The sequence below is a fragment of the Pithys albifrons genome, chromosome 1 (genome assembly GCF_047495875.1).
Source record: "Pithys albifrons albifrons isolate INPA30051 chromosome 1, PitAlb_v1, whole genome shotgun sequence".
Taxonomy (NCBI): Eukaryota; Metazoa; Chordata; class Aves; order Passeriformes; family Thamnophilidae; genus Pithys; species Pithys albifrons.
In genome coordinates, this window is record NC_092458.1 from 112,779,274 (window position 1) to 112,798,055 (window position 18,782).

Consider the following 18,782-nt stretch of genomic DNA (forward strand, 5'->3'; position numbering starts at 1 on the left):
TCCTCCCTGAGGAGGAACAAGTGACCAGCTGGAAAGCACAGGAAAATGCTTTTTATATTAAACAAACTAACAAACAAAACACAACCCACAGTTGTGAAGGGGTGACAGCACATGTGCACAGGCTGTCCAAGAGGTTGCAGAGCCTCCATCCCTGAAGTATTCAAAAACTGTCTGGATGTGATCCTGAGCAACCTGCTCTAGATGGTCCTTCTTGAGCAGGGGGCTTGGACCAGATGACCACCAGAGGTCCCTTACAATCTCAAACCTACTGTGAAGGTCACTCCAACAGGACTGCATTCACCACTGCTATCGGCCGTTCGTTTCTTTAGCTCAGCACCCAGCACCTCCTCAGAGCAGCCTCGCTGTGCCAGATCCCCTTTCAGAGAAAATAGTGGCAAAAACACCCTCAGCCCAGGAGATTCAGTTTAAAAATGTGGTTTCACAATGCAGTTAAGCTAATCTAGGTACCAGCTGCCATGGGAAAAAAAGCAGTCTTGCTTTCCCACTCACTTTATTGCTAGCAACATATGCATTCCTCTCTCCATGCTTGACCCCCATATGAGCTGAAAAAAGACTGACCCAAAGAAAGAGCAATTTGTTTTCACTGAACCAGCAGGAACACCTTTTGGGGGGGGGGGGGGGGGGGACAGGGGGGCAAAAAATCCTTTTCATTAGCAGCTGGGATATGCCACTAGCTCAGCCTTACTCTGAAATGGCACCTCCAGACAGGCAGCAAATAGGTCAGGAGAGGCCAGGGAAGAGCCGAGAGCAAGGCAGCTTGTGAGGAAGTGCCATAGTCTCTCTCTGCTGAGAGAGACTCTGATGGCAGATCTCTAACAGGCTTTGTGGCCAGGCAGCAGGTGAAGCAGCACTGCAGGTGTCACTGCAGGTTACTCCCAATCACACAGAAGAAAATAAAAGGGCTCCAAGCCACCACTTCTAGCAAACAACCATAAGAGCAGGAGACTTAATGAAGCCTAGCTTCCTATGTCTTCAGGAGGGAGGCTGTCTTTGAGACTAATGATTTGACTGCAAGCTTCAGCTGGAGCTTCTCCTACAGCTGGCACAGTCATTTGGAGGCACTGCTAAAGCCCTTGAAGAAAAGGGTCTCCAGTTCCCTGCTGCCCCCCTGACTCAGCTACTTATTCTTCACAAGACTTGCAGGAACTCGTTTATTTCCAAGCTCTCTACTCCTGTCGAATTTGCGTAAAATTGGCCAAAGGGCATCAAGGTTACCCGGAAAGGGGTGGCAGAGGCAGCACCATCAGATAAGTTGTCTTTCTCTGAGAACCCAGCCTGAGGAAACGCAAGGAGATGCAGAGGCTGGGAACCATAAACCACACAGAGGGAAGAAGCACTGAAAAAGACAAGGTAGAACAAGGCTAAGGAGGGCTTTAAAAAGGAAGACAAGCATATTGGATTTGGTACAGCAGAGGAGGAGAAACTAATTCAAGAGTTCAGGGGAATCAGCAGACAATAAAAAAACCTGAACGAATTTCAGAGGCAGAGATGGATAGGAAATGCTGCAGCTTACACTTCCTAAGCAGAAAGACCCAGGTGCATGCACATGCATATAAGTAAGCACCAGAGACTGAGGTTAAGATTTTGATTTGAACAGGAATACCTTGTATTTGAACAGGATGACCTTGTAAAATATCAGCAGAGAGAGGCCAGTCCAATTTTTATGAGTGGATAAAATTACCAGGAGGGAGGGACTGCAGGAAGAGGGGAAGAACATCACAGAATATTCCCCTTTATAGCCTCAAAAAAAGCAAACCTTGAAGCTGGGCAGGGTATACTCATGAGGACATAAGAAAAGCTCTGTCAGAGAGGCAGAAGGTGGCAAAGACAACACAACTTGGAGGAAATTTTTCCAAAAAGAGACCAAAACTGGTTATCACAAGGGCAATAGCTAAGTCAAGGAAGGTAATGCTGGATCACGACTGAGATGTAGAGCAGTGGGGGCTATTAAGAACACCCTTGCAAAGTAAATCATAGAGACAGACTAAATTGGCAGAGAGCTGGGAGGCAAAAGCTCCAGACAGAGAATCCCATGGGGCTTGTGGAGGACAGAGCAGCTGCTGAGGAGGAGGGGATAAAGCAGCTTTGCACTGAGCGAGAGAGGCTGTGAGTAGCAAAACAAATGACAGAGAAGGGAAAATGAGCTGGGACCCTTAAGACAAGCAGAGAGGTTAGAAATCTACCTTTGTGAAAAGCATGGAGAAAGAAGCAAGACTGTGCAAATTCACAGGTAGGCCCTTACTCGTATGCCAGTTCTCTCTGTAGAGTTGCTACAGTTTGAGGAGCAAATCTGAAGGTGGACAAGGGGCTATTCAGGCCTGGGGGAAGTATCATGAGCAGTACTGAGGAAATCAGAACAGCTTGAGTGTCTGAGGAACAAGGCAGAAGGAAGGAGCTGTGCTGTCTGAGACAGGGAGGTCAGCGTGGTCATGCCAGCTCCACACTACTGCATGACAGCAGGAGCAGCAGATGGTGGGGCCAGGAGATGGGAGAGAGGGCGTGAAAAGTGTCCCGGGGTGGGGGCAGATGCCACTGCACTGGGGGGTGAACAGCTATGGGGCAGAAATATTGACCAAAGAAGGGCGGGGGTAAATCCAAGTCCAAGAAAGGCTGCCCCAGGAATGGCAGGGGAGGAGGAAAGAAGAAAGACCCTGAAAGGGAAGAGTGTTGCTGGCTGAAAACCAAGATACACAAAGGCCTAGTTGGCAAGCCAGGGACCTCGTTATAGCATGGCTGATCTAGGCACAGAGAGGAATGACCCTGGACTAACCAAGACCATCTGCTGAACAAGAGGGGCCCCAGGCTTCAGCACCGAGACAAGAACTACACATAACAAATGTGACAGAGAAAGGGTACATGACCTTAATGACTGCAAGTCTCATTTGATGTATGGAGTCTGGAAAAAGCTGCAAGTTGGATTTTTTCAGGATTACCGAATCAGCTCAGCAACACTACACCTCAGGCACAAGTCCAAATGCTCTCCTGCCTCCCAGAGCAGCCCATCCCAACATCCATGTGATGAGATGGGGCAGCACAACTTGAGAGATGCTCCAAAGGCGATAAAACCTGACTTCTGCAAGAGCAGACTTGCCAATTTATAGGGCTGTGAGTTTATCTGGAGGTCTGGAAAAAAAGCAGAGCCTCAGTCTGTATACACAGACTGTGTCTGAGGGTGACTAAACAGCGTTTGTCACTACACAAAAAATGAACTGAGAAAAAGAGGTGGGGATGAGGTAAATCCTTCCTCTGCTGATACACCACACTGAGCATCCTCCTGCCTACACCCCCTGATGAGCAGATGCATGCAGAAGTTTTCATCTTCAGCTACTTACTTACCAGAGCCTAGTCCCCTCTGATCAGGGAGTTAAGGAAAGGCTTACACAGCTACCAGGGAGGGAGGGTTTTATTTATCTGATTCCAACATGCCCAAGTTATCAGACTCTAGAGGAATTCAATTAATGAGACTAAAACTCTTGTTTGATGCAAGTCTGGAAGGGTGGCATGTTTTTTTCTTTTTCTGTAAATAGCTGCACCCCAGAGATTTTTACACTGATTATAAGCCTTAACAGCGATGGACTGATCCAAGCTGAACAGATACAGCAGCCGCACCAAAATGCCACACACGCTCCAGATCTGTCGGGGACTGACAGAGCTGGAGGAGACCAGCACAAAGACAGGCAGAAGGGAGGAAGAGGGATGCAGGGTCAGGAAGCTGGAACTCCACACACCCAAGGGAGCTGCTGAGGCCATCCCTCCTCCTCAGCTCATTGCAGTGGACTGCAAGTGGTGAGGGTTGACATTGGTTGCATTTAAGCACCCACCAGCACAGCTCCATGAGTACCTGCCTGCAGCAGATGTGAAATGCCACCTCCTGGCACAGAGGCAAAATTAAATGCACTGCATAAGCTCATAAGGCAAGGCATGGGCACCACAGACACTTGGCTGCTCCCAGGCGATGTCACAAAGCACGCAAAAACCATCCCCAGTGCTCAAGCTATGGCCATCCCTGGCTGAGGAGGTGCCCCCGTGGCCCTGGGGAATGTGGCATTTTTTCCTGGATTTCCTGCCACCACAGCATCCCCTGGGTCTGCCATGAGGAGGGAGGATGACTCCTGGGGGCAGCAAGGGTGAGGGGACCAAGGCACACCCTGTCTCAGATTCCCAGGTCACTCTGGGTAAGGTGCCAAGTTGTCACCATCTGGGACAGAGCTCCCTCCCTGTCCGGCAGGCTCCATTCTCGCTGGGTCTCTCACCTACTGCAGCAACACGAATAGGGCACAGCTCATCTCCCAAGGGGCTCTGGCAAGCCCAGGGGTTGGCCCCAGCACAGCAGGTATGAAAGGCAATGGATCACATCTGGGCCCAGGCTGACCTCTGGCTCTGCAGAAAAGGGGGAAAGAAGGAATTCTGATGGCAATACAGGCTTTGGAGAATTTTACTCAGCTAATCCTCTCCTAAGGTTGGCTAGCTGGCTCTAAAGGGAACAGACAGGAAGAACACTACAAATCACCGAAACGATGGGAACCAAACACAGGGCACAAAATTCTTCTCATACAAACATTCTTTTTTTTTTTTTAAATCCTGCTATGAAGATAAGCACAGCTCCCAACACCCGCTCTCAGGCGGTGCTAGTCCTGGGAGATTCACCCATGTTTATTCAATGCACATTTCTCTAAAAACTACATGGTATATCCAGCCAGGAAACCAAACAAACATCCATAATTTCCTTTGACACCTCCTAGCTATGCTGTTCTGACAAAAACCACCAGAGCCATTCAGTATCACTGTATGCCAAAAAGAAAAAAAAAATACCAGTTCCCTTACTAAACCCCTTTAACACAGCAAGCCAGCAACAGGGAGGAATCACAGGCTGAACCAGCCAGAACATATCAGCTGATTAGGACAGCACCAATAATCCCTCCTGGCTGTATAGTTGGGAAAGACATGTAGGTGTTTCTATTGTCTACTTACGTAGAAACCTCAGGAACTCTTCCCTTTCTTCCCTAAGGGAGATTCAAGGCATTTGAGGTTTAACAGCTGCAACAAACAGTCTCCTCTTACCAGAGAAAATATTCAGGAACAAGATAACAAGAGACACAGTTACTGAAACAGGATGAAAACATGGAAAAAGCCTCTGGGGTCTAAGTGCTGCCCTAATGACTGCAGACTGCTACTCAGAAAATCTGAATTCAAGTATACAGCTCTCATCACCACTTGCAGATCAAATAGGAACGGCAAGATGCAAATCTTGCTGCCTGCAAGAGAGGTAATCTAAGACACCATTTGCGAGCAACCTGCTAGCAATGCCACAGCCCCTGCAAACACAAAGAAATAAAAAGCTGCAAACGCCCTTGATCTTGCATTCATTCCCCAGTATATTACTGTGCTGAACCCAAACATCACGACTTTTATGTCTGGGGGAGTTGAGGGCACAGTCCCCATTACACTTGAAACGGCAAGGGAATATATTCTCTTGAAATTTGATTGCAGACATGTGAGATGGGTTAAAAAGATGGGTTAGAAGGGAAATAGTTCCAGCTATTCTCCTTTAAAATACTTTTAAGAGCAGTATCTTACTTATTTCACAGCCCAGAGGTAAAGCAATTCTAGAAAGCCAACTCAAAATTAGCAGATATATTTTCCCTGTACACTAGAAAAGAATGCAGATGCTAAACCCATTATATAGACAGTGAAATGTCATCAGAGCAAAGAAGGCAAAAATAGCTAAGTTATCTGTAAGATGACTAAGCAAATGGATTTTCAAAAATATGCTTTCAAATACGACACTCTTTTCTTAGAGCTTCATACATCCGTTTAGCTTTGTTAATTTCTCAATTCCTTCTTTTGATAATTTATTTTTGGCCTCCTGCTAGCATACTTCCCCAGAAGCCTCACTTCACCCTACCCACACTCAAGATTCGCATCCACATACGGAGGATGATTTAGAAAATGATGCTGATCACCCCAGTAACTATGGAGAATCTCTATCATAGCACTTTTGCAATCATGTACATGCATTTCTCTTACATCTGTCCGCTCAATGGAAAAATGAATTCCTGCTGTCTCCCACCCTCATTTCTACCTCTTCCCCATCATCCCCACCTACCTCATCTTCATGGCTCCACATCTTCCAGGACTAATGAACCCTCACTTCTCACATAACCCTTGCTTCCACCATTTTTGCAGGTAAGAAACAATCCACCTCTTTTCTACGCCACCACCAGCACAAGAAAGAGGAGACTACATGTTGGTATCTCATGACCAGCAGTGATTAGAAGAACGGGAGCAGCAGAACTGGGTACTGCTCCTGCAGCCAGGGTGGGACCTCCAGCTCCCAGCACCTCTCCCTCCCACATGTGCTGCCAGCAGTCAGACTTAGTGGCTGCTGGCCACAGCCATGATCCTCTGCACATCTTTCTCTGCAACCAACGCCCAGGTCTGTCCATAAGGAAAATTACCCTTTTCTCAGATTACATCCCTTTAGGGATTTAGTTGGCATGTAAACTGCTGCAATCTACATTTCTGAGGTAACAGCTTGGCCAAGCCTCCCAAGTCACTGCTCTGCCATGCCAAAGCCCTGCATATGGCTGCCCTCCAGCTTTTCCTGATGGTGGGATGGGTACCTGCTGGCACCCTAAACAGGGTGATTAAACACTGGAATGGACTGCCCAGGGAGGTGGTGGAGTCACCGCTCCTGAAGGTGTTAAAGTGCCACTGGATGTGGCACTCAGTACCGTGGTCTAGTTGCCATGGTGGTGTTTGGCCAAAGGCTGGACTCAACCACCTCAGATGTCTTTTCCAACACAAATGATTCTGAGGCAGCTCCTGCTGCCTGCCCTGTCCCCTGTCAGGAACCCAGCCCTCCTCCTCCAGGAGCCCAGCACAAAGTTCTGGGCTCCCCTTCACAGCCAGCAGGTTTCCAAGGCTCAGGCCCATTACACTGAGATCATTAGGATGCTTTTAGTAATGCATCCCAGTGGATCTGCTAGAGCAGCTATGAGGCATTTGAAACACAGCAGATCTTCCCTCACACTATTCCTACATCTTCCCCTAAAACAAGGCATCCAAAAAACCCCAAGGGGACAGAAACAGCTTTGTGATCCAAATGAGAGCCAGAAGGGTGACATGAGCTTAACAAGAAGAAGAGGTAACAAACCTCTCTGAGACCAGCCTCTTGCCTGTCGTATGCCAATCCACAAAGCTCATGTCAGCCTCAGATCACAATCCCCACTATGCTAGAAGGAAACAAACCTCCTTCCCATCACATATTTGCTGCCACATTCTTTCCTGCAAAGGTTGAAAGAAAAAAAATCAGCCTAAACGTCAGGGCCAGGCACAAATCCAAATAACCACTGCAGGATGTGCAGCCCTTCCTTCACTTAGTGGTCACAGGGCAGTGAGGGTCCCCTGCCAAACTCCTTAAGAGCACCCAAGCTAAAGCAAACCTATGGCATCCCCACTGGCACAGCAACTGGCAACATTTGTCCTTTACTTCTGAAAAGTTATTCCATTTAGAAGGTAAATGGGATAATCTCCCATGACTTGCCCCACAAAGGCAGACAAAGCTACAGTTGAAGCAAGTTGTTAGCCTCACTCGTCCCACCCTCAGCAGGAGAGAGAGGTATAATTTCAAGCACATCTCAAGGGAGCTCTCACTATGGAGCGGAAAGGGGTTAACCTGTATCTGCACTGGGACCCTGCAGGCACAACTGGAAAATTCCAGAGGAGTGGATGAGGCATGAGAGCAGCAGAAACCAGGAAAGAAAAAATAAAAACTAAGCATCTCAGGCAAGACTTAAACATACACAAGGCAGAGTCCCTCTATGCTCTAATGACAAGAGCAGTACCTGAGAGATCACCTCCAAACAGCTCTACTCACATCTAGGTAAGTAGAAGGAGTTGGGAGAAAAAGTGATGTGAAATGAGAAAAAGGTGTTCTGGCATCTACATATGAAGATGAGCAGGTAGATTACACGTTCCTTGTAGCCCTTTGGACTCTGGACAATCTCTGCCTGTCTCAGCACAGGTATCCCAGGCCGAACTCTGATCCCTGCTCACAGCACCTGAAGCTGATCCTGTTCAAGTCAGCCTTATTTACAGCACAAAGGAGTAAGTGCTTGGCGACTTCAAGCATTTGGCAGCTACACAACTCTAGATTAGATTTAACTGCCAACTAGCTCATGGCATGGGACTGATTAGACATAACAGCTCCTTACATGCCAGTGACCCACAGATTAACTGCGGTGCTGTAACACTGACGGCTGGAATGAATCACTGCAGCTCCAAGTTACAGTCACATGGGCCATGCCCCACCAGCCTAATGGGGTGGCAAGGACAGCCTGGTTCCATTCATGTAGGATAAGCGAGAGAGCTTGTGTGGGTAACTAACACCATAGAGCTCAAAGTAAAAATCAATTTCCTTCTTTTCCTAACACCAAGAGTGAAATCAGTCAGGGCATAACAATCTCTTCCATCCTATATTTTCTCCCATGTGTAAGAAAAAAAGCAGCCTGTTTTCTTAAGACAGCAAGCAAGACCTCAGCCCTAACACTGCATATTTCCTCTCAAAAAAATCCCACGACACCTTTTAAGCCACTCTCTCTTCTTCAAGGAGCAGACAACAGAGACAGAGTGACTTGCCTACAGTTACATCACAAGCCAGAAGAAAGCACTGGAATTTGCATGCTGAGAGTCCTGCTGCAGGCACCGGATAACACTGCAGGCATAAAGGTCAAACCCTTCAGCAGGAGCTCTTAAGATATTGTCTGCAGGCCACAAGCAGTCAGCAGAAAGCTGGGGGATGGCACAGTGCCAGCCCAGTTTCTCCTGGTATCCATGGGCAGTTAAACAATCATCCCCTGGAAGATGGAGCAAACATCCCTCCTCCGTAATGGGATTAGATGGAAAAGCAGGAAGACGGGGGTTTGGGAACCTCCAGGAGAGGAAAGAAATGCTTGACAGCATACTCAGGAGGTGGAGGAAGCTGAGGACCAAGGACTGTATGAGAGGGGAGGGAGCAGAAAGCACTGAGTCAGGGAGATGGGATGAAATGGCATGGTGAGAAGGGGCAGAGTACTTTGAAAGAGATAAACGCATTCAGATAATTGCTTAGAAGGGAATAAATATTAGTAAGTACTATAATTACCTCGAACGCTTTACAAAGCTGTAAGAAGAAACATTACTAGAAGAAAGGCTGGCACACACACTCCACTGGTTGGGAAGCTCCTATTTCAAGCTACCAAGAAGGAACCTACAAGACCTGACACCCAGGCTGGTAATTTCAGCTTGGCAGCCAGCCAGAGCCCTTTGGCTAGATCTCAGGTACTGGGTAACTTGAGTTAATAAGTGCCAGATTCCAGCAGTATGATTTTGCAGAGTATTGAGCTTCTGGATGACTTCTGGCAACAAACAACTGCTTTCTCTTCTTGCTTTATACTGAAGGTCCAGCTTCCCTTTCAGAGTGATTTGGAACCTGGACAGATTCCTATATTGGTGGTGATGATGCTGAATGGAGACAGAATGATTAATCCAACAAGACAAAATCTCAGTTTCTCTAAGCAGCCAAATCTTGATAACCTTGCTGTCATGAGAGATCTGAGTCCTTCCTTTCCAAAGAAGCAAACAAGATCTTTTTTGGTATTTTGGGACTTATTAACTCATCTTCAAGCCTCCATTTCTCTGAGGCCTCAGAAACCATCCATTTCACACAGCAGCCTGCGTCAGTGCCGAGCTCCTCTCAAACACAGAAGAGATATTCGGCTCTACAGAGTCTGCTGAAAAACGTATCTACCTCACCCCATGTTCCCATCTCCCTTTGACAAGTTTATCAACTTCCATACAAAGCCCAGAAGTCAATCAGGCAGACAGAACAAGGATGCAGCAGGGGGTGGGGAACAATCACCAAGACAGCAAACAAAAAAGAAAACAGCCAAAACCCCCAAATGCATCACCATTCCTTGCTATTCCCCCTGTAATCACAATGACTCCAGAGGGGAAGATATTTGTTGGGAAGAAAAACTACCAGCTTTTGAGCACAGAGCAGGGAACACCAAGCAAGCTACACTAATTCCAGACTCACATCACTAGTTAAAAACCTCCCAAAACTTAGCAGTGCCACAACTATCAAAAAGTATGTCCAACCATGTCAAACTCTGATGAGCTGTTTTGCAAGGGACAGAAAAGCAATATCCAGAACACCAAACAACTGGCATCAGTGTAATGCTTGACAGTGCTAACGGCTGTGCAGCTGCCCCATGTGCTGCTCTGCAGAATACACCCTGGATCCCAGTGGGACCAACATGTAGAAACTGCACAGGAATCTCCTTATTCCTGCGCTTCAGCAGAAGCCTTGTCGCTCCCTGACTAACACAGTCTTAAGTCTGTCAGGATCAGAACAGACAGGAGAAGCACTAGATGACTTTTCAAGTCCCAGATGGAATCAGTATCTTGGCAGGAAAGAAGTCAGCCAAAAGGAGTGGTAAGTACACTGCTCAGGAACAAGATAACAAATTAGGCAGATCCCCACTATCGCTCTTTCTTTCATACTTGGGAGTCTTTGATGCTTTAAAAGCTAAGGCCATGGTGTAAGAGCCAGCATTTAGCAAGCCCCATCCTCCAGAGGCTTTTCTCTGCTTTCCGATCATTTGGCTTCTTCAGCTTCCTCCTTCTCCCACTACTTTCCCGTGGATCATCTCTTGTACAGCCTGGAGCAGAGAAGGCTCCAGGGAGACCTCACTGCAGCCTTTCAGTACTCAAAGGGGGCTTATAAAAAAGGTGGAGAACAAATTTATATATGGCCAGATGGTGACAGGATAAGTGGGAACAGTTTCAAACTAAAAAAGGGGAATTTTAAGTTAGATGTTAGGAGGAAATTCTTTACTCACAGGGTGGTGAGGCAGTGGAACAGGTTGCCCAGAGAAGTTATGGATGCCCTGTCCATAGAAGTATTCAAGATCAGGTTGGATGGGGGACCTGTGTTAGTGGGGGACATCCTTGCCCATGGCAGGGGGTGAGGTGTATTGGAATTAGATGACCTTCAAGGTCCCTTCCAACCCAAACCATTCCATGTGTTTAAATCTTTTCCCCACTCCTCCATTTAACACTGCTTCACCTCCTTCTCTGTGGACCATCATGCAAAAAGGGCTGGAAACGGACCTAGAAACACCAGGGAACCACCAACTGCAGAGTAAAATCAGAAAGAAGGAGCCACAGGAGGGTACAAGCAGTGGCTTCAGCCAGAAACTAGAGATGGAATATTATGCAGGACAGTGCAGGCAGCCTCTGCCAGGAACTGGTAACAGTTAAGCGAGAGGCTGGGGTCAAACACTGGGCTCACCTCACCCCTTCAGAGGGCTGAGCACCTGCTGGCACATCCTTGACCCAGAACTGAAGCCCACGGGCATGGAGCACACACAACCCAGCACACTGGGGTAACCCAGCCAGATGAACTTGCCATGCCCTCCAGCACACCCCCAGGCCCCCATAAACACCTGCAGGACCACATGAAAAGCAGATCTACTTTCGTATCAGACACACGACTCCAGTCCCTTTATGTATTTATTGGGTTTGCCAAGTTAGCTTTGAGGTCAAGTAAGTCCCTCCAACCAGTCCTCATGTGAAAACCATGGCTTGCACCCTCCCTTCCCTGCCAGGCTGGGCAGAAACCAGGCTGAAACACCTCCTTTCAGGAACATACCTGCTTTTCAGCATTTGTTTAAATGCTGTGCACGAATGGTACAAGTCCCGAGTGTCCAAGCATTTCCTATTTGCAAGAAAAGCTTCCCATCACTTAGCTGAGATGGTCTGGTTTTGTCCTAGTGTTCAATTACTTACTGAAATGTGACTTTAGCAGCAGCTCGAAAGGCAGGATTTCCTCTTGCCTCATTGTCATTTGCTAATTAAACCTAACAACAAAAAGCTCATTAACTTACATAATTTGAAACATGTTCTTAGTACACTGATGGAGACAAGGAGAGCAACAGGTTGGAGCTGAAAATGACATATATGCACACAGACATCCTAGACCCACCAAAGGCAGCTGCAGACCCAATTTATTTGCCTTGCAATGTGTCAAACCCTGCTTTGTGAGGAAAGGCTCCATTTTAGCCCTCACACAGCTAATAAGAAACAGATGCTAAACATCTCCTAACATTCTAACACATTCAGACACTGGCTGGAGGGCCTAAACGTCCTTGATACCAGTAGACAAGTCAAATCATGAGTTGAGGAACCCTAGCAACAAGAAGAAAACCCTTTTGTGCTTAAAAATCTTTCCCTTCCTTTCAGGCAATTTTCTTGATGCTTTAAGTTTCTGGGCAGGGTCTGCAGATTGCTAACTATCAGACAGCAAGGAGCACTTTTTCAGGTCACAGCAATCTGATTCATCTAGGGTAAACCAACAAAAACACCTCCGGCTTCATACTAGACTGTATAATCTTTAAGTCAATGGTTGAACCCATGACTGATTTTGTAGAGGTAAGAAGCCAAAACAGACCAAAAGAAAAAACTTTGAAAGAATTTTTTTTTTCAAAAAAGGCAATTTCCTGGTCAAAAAAACAACCTCTACAAGCCTTCCAGTACTGAAGTGATGTTCTCCTTATGACCCTCTCTCTCCCACCCTTTCCTGTGGTCTGCAGTGCTGTTTATTCCGCCTTTCACTTTATATAATGGGTCTGGTAAAAGTGTTCTAAGTACACATTCGATTTACAATAAAAACTGCTTTAATAAAGACATCTAACTTGACGGAAGGTCAACTAAAAGACAACAATTCGCATAAACCAAAACCTCCTGTGTAAATAAACAGGATTTGCAGGAGCCTCAGGATGTCAGACAGTCTGGCCAAGACTGCAGGGAGGGAGTCTCCCCAGGAAGAATTACATTTGGGGATGTGCAGGAGCAGAGCCTGCCAGCCCAGCACCAAAGGCCACAGCAGCCCCCCACCACCCTTGGGAAACCCACAGAGCTGCTGAATGGCATGAAGAGATGAGGCAACAGAAGGGCCATTTGCAGAGTCCTCACCCACCATGTTCCCCAAAAGAAGCAGAGCCACAGCCCACCCCAGCACACTCGGGATCAGCCCAGGTCTGGCACCGCACACCACAGCGATGTAGAGGCAGCAAACACAGGCATGAGGGCAGCAGAACTGGCTTGGAAAACGAAGCTTGCGGCGGAGGACTTTGGGCAGACGCAGATGGAGAAAGCACGATCTTGGCCACTGCTGCTAACAATGCATCGAAGAGCAGATGAGGCGCCAGCAACATTCCTGGGCTGCTAGCTGTGGTAAACAAAAACAACCCCAAACCCCGTGTGTGCAAACACCCACGATGCTGTTTGCTCAGTCTGTTCACCTCCAGCCAAGCATCCTTCAGCTCTGTTGCATCTTGTGTATGAGCCACAGAGCCCCTCAGCCCCGTGCATGGACAAACAGCAGAGGAGCAGGAGGGTGCAGGAGTGGAACACTTGAGGAGCAGCCAACTGCACAGTGTTGGCTTCCCAGTCAGCACCCCTTACCCTCCGGGAGTCAGGCCTGTAGGCTCATCCCTTCCTTCTCCAAGAGTCATCTCTGCATCATTATTTCACTCCAACATGCCATCTACAAGTGAGTTGCAGTTTCAAGACCTTATCATGCTCTGCTCCCCTCTAGGAATCGCAAATAAATCACCAATTACTATGCATGAATAGAGAGAGGAAGAGGGTAATGAGTCTATGTACATATATACATATGCAATGTTTGAACACAAAGAGCCGTAAATTGCATTCACAGGTGGCATTCTGGAGACTGCAAGAGACTCAAAAGCAGAACTATTCATAAACCAGTCACTGACATGAATGAATTCAGCATTCCCCAGAAGCCTATTGTGTTTCCTATATATTACACTATAAATATGAGGAGTATCAGACTTTGCATCCCTGTAAAAAAAGGAGGTAAATCTTGCAACTACACATAGGATTAGCACTGGCTGGCACAAAGTATTAATGGTCTCATCGCTGCATGAGGATTATTTACAGCACTTGCTCTATTTTCCCATTTTGTACTTGCTGTGATGAAGTACCACTTGTTTAAAGAACCTTGTAACAAACACTGCAGCAAGAGGGGAAAAAAACAGCAGAGATCTACAAATGTTACACCCACATGCCAGATGTGGGTTTTCAAACCCTGGTTTTGCAGTTACTTGGATTCTGGTAGGTAGCTAACACTTGATATATTAAATCATCCACCATCTCTTTCCATAACCACAATTTCTCCTTCAGTTATTTTAATGAGTTTGCAAAAGGAGAAAGAAAAAATGATTGCATTTCTTTTTCTGCACATTCAACGCACAGTATGTTACCCCCATATTCGCATTAATGTTACTTGTTTGGAAGCCAGCAGTCCTTTTCTAGCCAGTCAGATATTTATGTTATAAAATAGAGATTTTCACTCCAGCTCCTTCTCCACTAAGTCAAATCATATCTTAAGTTTTACAAAAGGCAACCTAAAATACTTCTGTGTAACTCGAGGCTTTGAGGCACATTCACACATCCCCGGTTTTATTAAAACCAACAGCTGGGCATATGTGCATCAACTAGCCAAAAAAGTCCATGTGAAAAACACCAAAAGAAAACTAACTCCAAGCACACACGTGGTGTGCTTCCTACCGCTAAAAACAGCCTCACGTTTAGCACAAAGAGGCCAGCACAATGTTTTTACAAGCTGGCTATATCCATGGGATTTGGGACCACTGAAAAGCAACCGATCCTCTCAGCAACAGATGACACCTCGCAGCTCATCCATCCCCCCGGGGAGGGCAAAGGCAGGTTAGAGCCAGTTTTAGGTCAAACCCAGGAAGCCTGTTCTGCAAGCAGGGGCTCGGGGCAGCCTTGGCAGCGGGCCAGGTGCCGTGTGAGCACCAACACGGGGTGTGCACAGCACAGGGCTGGTGGGTTCCCCTTCTGCACGGCCGCGGGGATGCCCTGCCCTCTGCTGCTCCTTCGCCGCAGCGGCTTCGGAGCGGCGCGCAGCCAGCCGACCGACCGCTCCATATTAGGAATCCTTAATCCAGAATGGTGTTATTGTTCTTCAACAGGAGAGATTGAGCGTGTGAAGACAAGGCAGCGAGCGAGTGCCCTTCGCCTACACCCTTCTTGCGGGCTGCGACAGGCTGACTGTACTCACGGAACAAAGCCACCCCGGATAAACTTAGCTTGAAGACAGCTTTTTTTTAGGGAACCCAAGGGAGAAAGCTAGTGGTTAGGGGAAGTTTGAACCTTCTCCAAAACCATCTCAAAGAGTTCTCGCTCTTTTTCTTTGCTAAAGAAAGACAGAGTGCACGAAAACACACATAAATTACAGACATAGAAGCATGACTGCAATTCAAGCAAAGATCTTGTTTCCAAATTGGCAGAGCAGGTATGTATGTGACAATTCTCAAGACGGTGAAATTACCAGGCTTGCTGCTTCTTCCCTCAGTAGCATTAATGCCAGCAGAACATCATACCAATGAAAAGGCAAATCAAAACAGCTCCAAGGTTGCTCTGTACATAAACAGGCAGAAAACAGCATGAGGTTGCTGTACTGTATTTTCCACAAATGTTCCCATCAACTCATCAGTACTTAAGCCTGGCACATGGTCTGCCACTAAAAACGTAACAAGCATTTTAATTGTCTTGCATTACGCTTTTCCGAAATTTGTAGGAAGGGATCTTGCATTGCTACAAGCACCTCTCACCCAGCAGTGGGGTCCCAGAAGACTTCACAGAACTGCAAGGAGTCATCCCCTCGGCAGGCACTTGTGCGATGGGACAAAACCACTCGTTTAACGGTTCACAGGGCACAAACCGCGGGCAGAGCGAGGGCACTACAGGAGGACTTCGAGAGACAGCACAAAGCAATCAAATTGCATTTCACGGCAGCAGGGACTGCTTTCCCTCCACATTTCAACGCACTCCTCGAGAGCCAAGCACAGCACTTTGTTTCTGCAGCCTACCTTACCCCAGGCATTTTCTCTGCTTTCATTGTGCAAGCTCAGCACAGAGCTGTGTTACTCCCTACCCTTACCGAGACGCCCCCTGACCCCAGTAGGAGCAGACCCTGGCTGGTCGCTCGCCTTCCCAAGTTGATGCCGGAGCTCGGGCGCGGAGGAGGTGCCCGTCCCCTCTGCTCCCACCGCTCCCACGCCCCGGTCGGACCCCGGCGAGGCGAGGATGGTCACTGGGGTGCTGCAGGTGGACATGAAACCATGATCTATCTTATATACAGAGACATATATAGATACATAAAATATGGATTTATTCTTCCCTCCGACCGCTCAAGCAGCACGGGCAGTGACAACTCCCGGCGACAGGCGCTTGGCGTTTGCAAGGGGTTGCGAGGGACAGCACCCACTTGGGGGCTTGGTAGGAACCCGTTTCGGAGGGAGACCGTTTCGTCTCGCCCCATCCCATCCCGCCCCGTCCCACCGTGTCCCCGGCGGGCACTTACCGAGCAGGAGCAGGGAGGCGAGCTGCGGGCGCAGGGTCCGCATGGCTGCCGGGGCGCGGGGCGGCGGCCGCGCTTACCTCCCTGCGCGGGGCGCCGCGGGGCTCCCGGGGCAGGCGGCGCGCCGGGCCCGGCGGCACAAAGGGAAGGCGGCGGAGCCGGCACGGGGAGGCGCCAAGGCAGGCGGGGGCATCGCCCCCGCAGCGGGGCGGCCGCCGCGCCTCCCCCGGGAGGAAAAGAGAGGAAAAACCCCGTCTCCTGCAAGACGCGGAAAAAAGGAGCGCTGAGAAAGGCGGGAGGGTGGAGAGGGGCGGCACGAAGCGACAACAAAAAGACCCCACCCCGGAAAGTTATAAAAATAAAGCGAGGTGCCGCTTCACCGCCCTCACCTGCCCGCCTGCCCTCCCGCTCAGCGCTGCCGCCGCCGCGGGGTGCCTGGCGCTTCCTCCGCGCCGATAAACCCCTCCCCCGGCCCGCCCCGCACAGCCCGCACCGCCCCGCACCGCCCGAGCCCCCGCAGGGTCGCGCTGCCGGGACGGGGTGGCGGAGCGAAGCTTTGGGAAGGTTGCGGCGTGGGGCTCGGGGTGGTGAAAGAGCTGCAGGGATAGACTGGGTTCTTTTGTTTGAAGGGGAGAAAATGAAAAAAAAAAAAGAATCCTCGGGCGCTTCTCGGAAACCAAGCTTCTTGGGACGTGCATAAATGCGCCCTTTTGTTCCCGTGCAAACCAAAACTAACAGCCGGGCTTGCTAAGTTTCGGCCAACTCGTGACTGTCCCGCTGCGATGCGCTGTTGTGGAGACCCGAATCCAGCGCTGGTATTAATGCCAGGTTGCCAGATGTGAGACCCACCCCCCACGACAATGTGCAGGCACTGCTGCACTTGGGATGCTGCCCAGGCAATCAACGCTACAATGTGTCAATGGCAGAAATGCATTAGAAGCACATCCAGGTAACACTGAAATGCATAAATATGGCAACGCTGTGGACTGGGGTTTTGGTTGTTTATAAAAAAGAGACTAATGAAAAAGCCCTTCTCAAGGGTGCAGATGTTCAAATGTCCTTGCAAACAAAACCCCCAGCTGATTGTTTGCTTACAAAAATAAAAAAAAGAGGCCAGGAACCACAGCAATAGCAGAATGAGGTTCCTTCCTAGGGCTCCCATTCTGCAAGGACTCTATGGGGGAGACCCTTCTGCCTACGCAGAGACCCCAGTGAAGTGTTGATGATGCAAATGCAGGAACCCAACCCTTCCATGCCACAGAAAGGCAGAAACCAGCACAATCCCAAACTGTCTAATAAAACATGCCAAGTCCTTAGAAGCTGTACCCAGCAGAAGTCCGAAGCTGTCTGTATTACCATATGGTCTTGCTTCCCAACGTGGCTGTCGCGGCAGATGCGTTGATAGCCAGCTTCTAGTGACCCAGCAAATTCTGTTTCTGCAGGCTAATAATGTTAAGTGTGCCATTTTCAGAGTGGAAGGTTTAATTTGCAGCTTTGCCATCCTGTCTGAAGAGAGGAACCAAAGAACAGAATAACCAGAGACATGAGACAGAGAGGGTTAGTGTTGTATTTGTACTGAAAACGAAACTCACACTTTGGCCCTTAAGCTTTAATTGCATCAAGACTACCTTCAAGTGAGACTTGGAAAAGCAACAGAAGTAATGATAAGGGTTGGTAGAAAATACCAGCCTATTTGGATTTTCTCTTAGGTAATTTGAGGGTTGAAATGTCATCCAGTGTATTATTGCTGAGCTTGCCCAATATTTTTCATGTGCAGCCTCCTATTTTAAGTCCTCACGGACAAGCCCATGAGTATTCAGAGTAAGCACTGTGGGGCTACTTTGAAGTAAATGTCCAACATCTTTAAATGGATGCACGATAAAGATCATTTACTTTAATGCTTCAAAAGATTTATAACTAGGGAAATAAATAATAGGGGAAAAGGAAAATTAATAAATATAGGGGCACAGGCAGGAGTGACTCAGTAAAAAAGAATCATTAAAGCTTGGTGATACTAAATAGTTTTTCTAAATGGCAAGGAATATACACGACAGACTCATAACATTCCTATATGGACACATTATTTCCATCTTCAGATGAAGAGACAGAGCCAAAACCTGGCATGATTCAGGTGAGCTCCCAGGACAGGTCAGGGACAAGCCTAGTTTCTTGGCCCTGAATACATTGCTTTTGCCAGTGGAGCTTGCTAGAAGATAATTCAAGATGAATTTATGTGTGTATTCTTGCTATTTCCAGGCACTGTGTGACTTTACAGCGTACGAGCATAACAGGAGCATAAAAATGC

The 18,782-nt window shown here is 48.1% G+C and overlaps 1 protein-coding gene across 4 annotated transcripts in view; it reads right to left on the bottom strand.

Moving 5' to 3' along the window:
* IGSF3 (immunoglobulin superfamily member 3) overlaps nucleotides 1–16,913 on the bottom strand; it is a 99,232-nt gene extending 82,319 nt beyond the window's left edge. For 2 of the 4 annotated variants that reach the window (XM_071563800.1, XM_071563767.1), the window contains exon 1: nucleotides 16,481–16,913. In XM_071563800.1, coding sequence (XP_071419901.1) covers nucleotides 16,481–16,523 — 43 coding nt within the window. In that variant the 5' untranslated portion in view covers nucleotides 16,524–16,913. The remainder of the gene's footprint in view (nucleotides 1–16,480) is intronic. The other 2 variants (XM_071563777.1, XM_071563786.1) reach the window with 2 other exon arrangements.
* Between the last annotated feature and the right edge of the window lie 1,869 nt (nucleotides 16,914–18,782).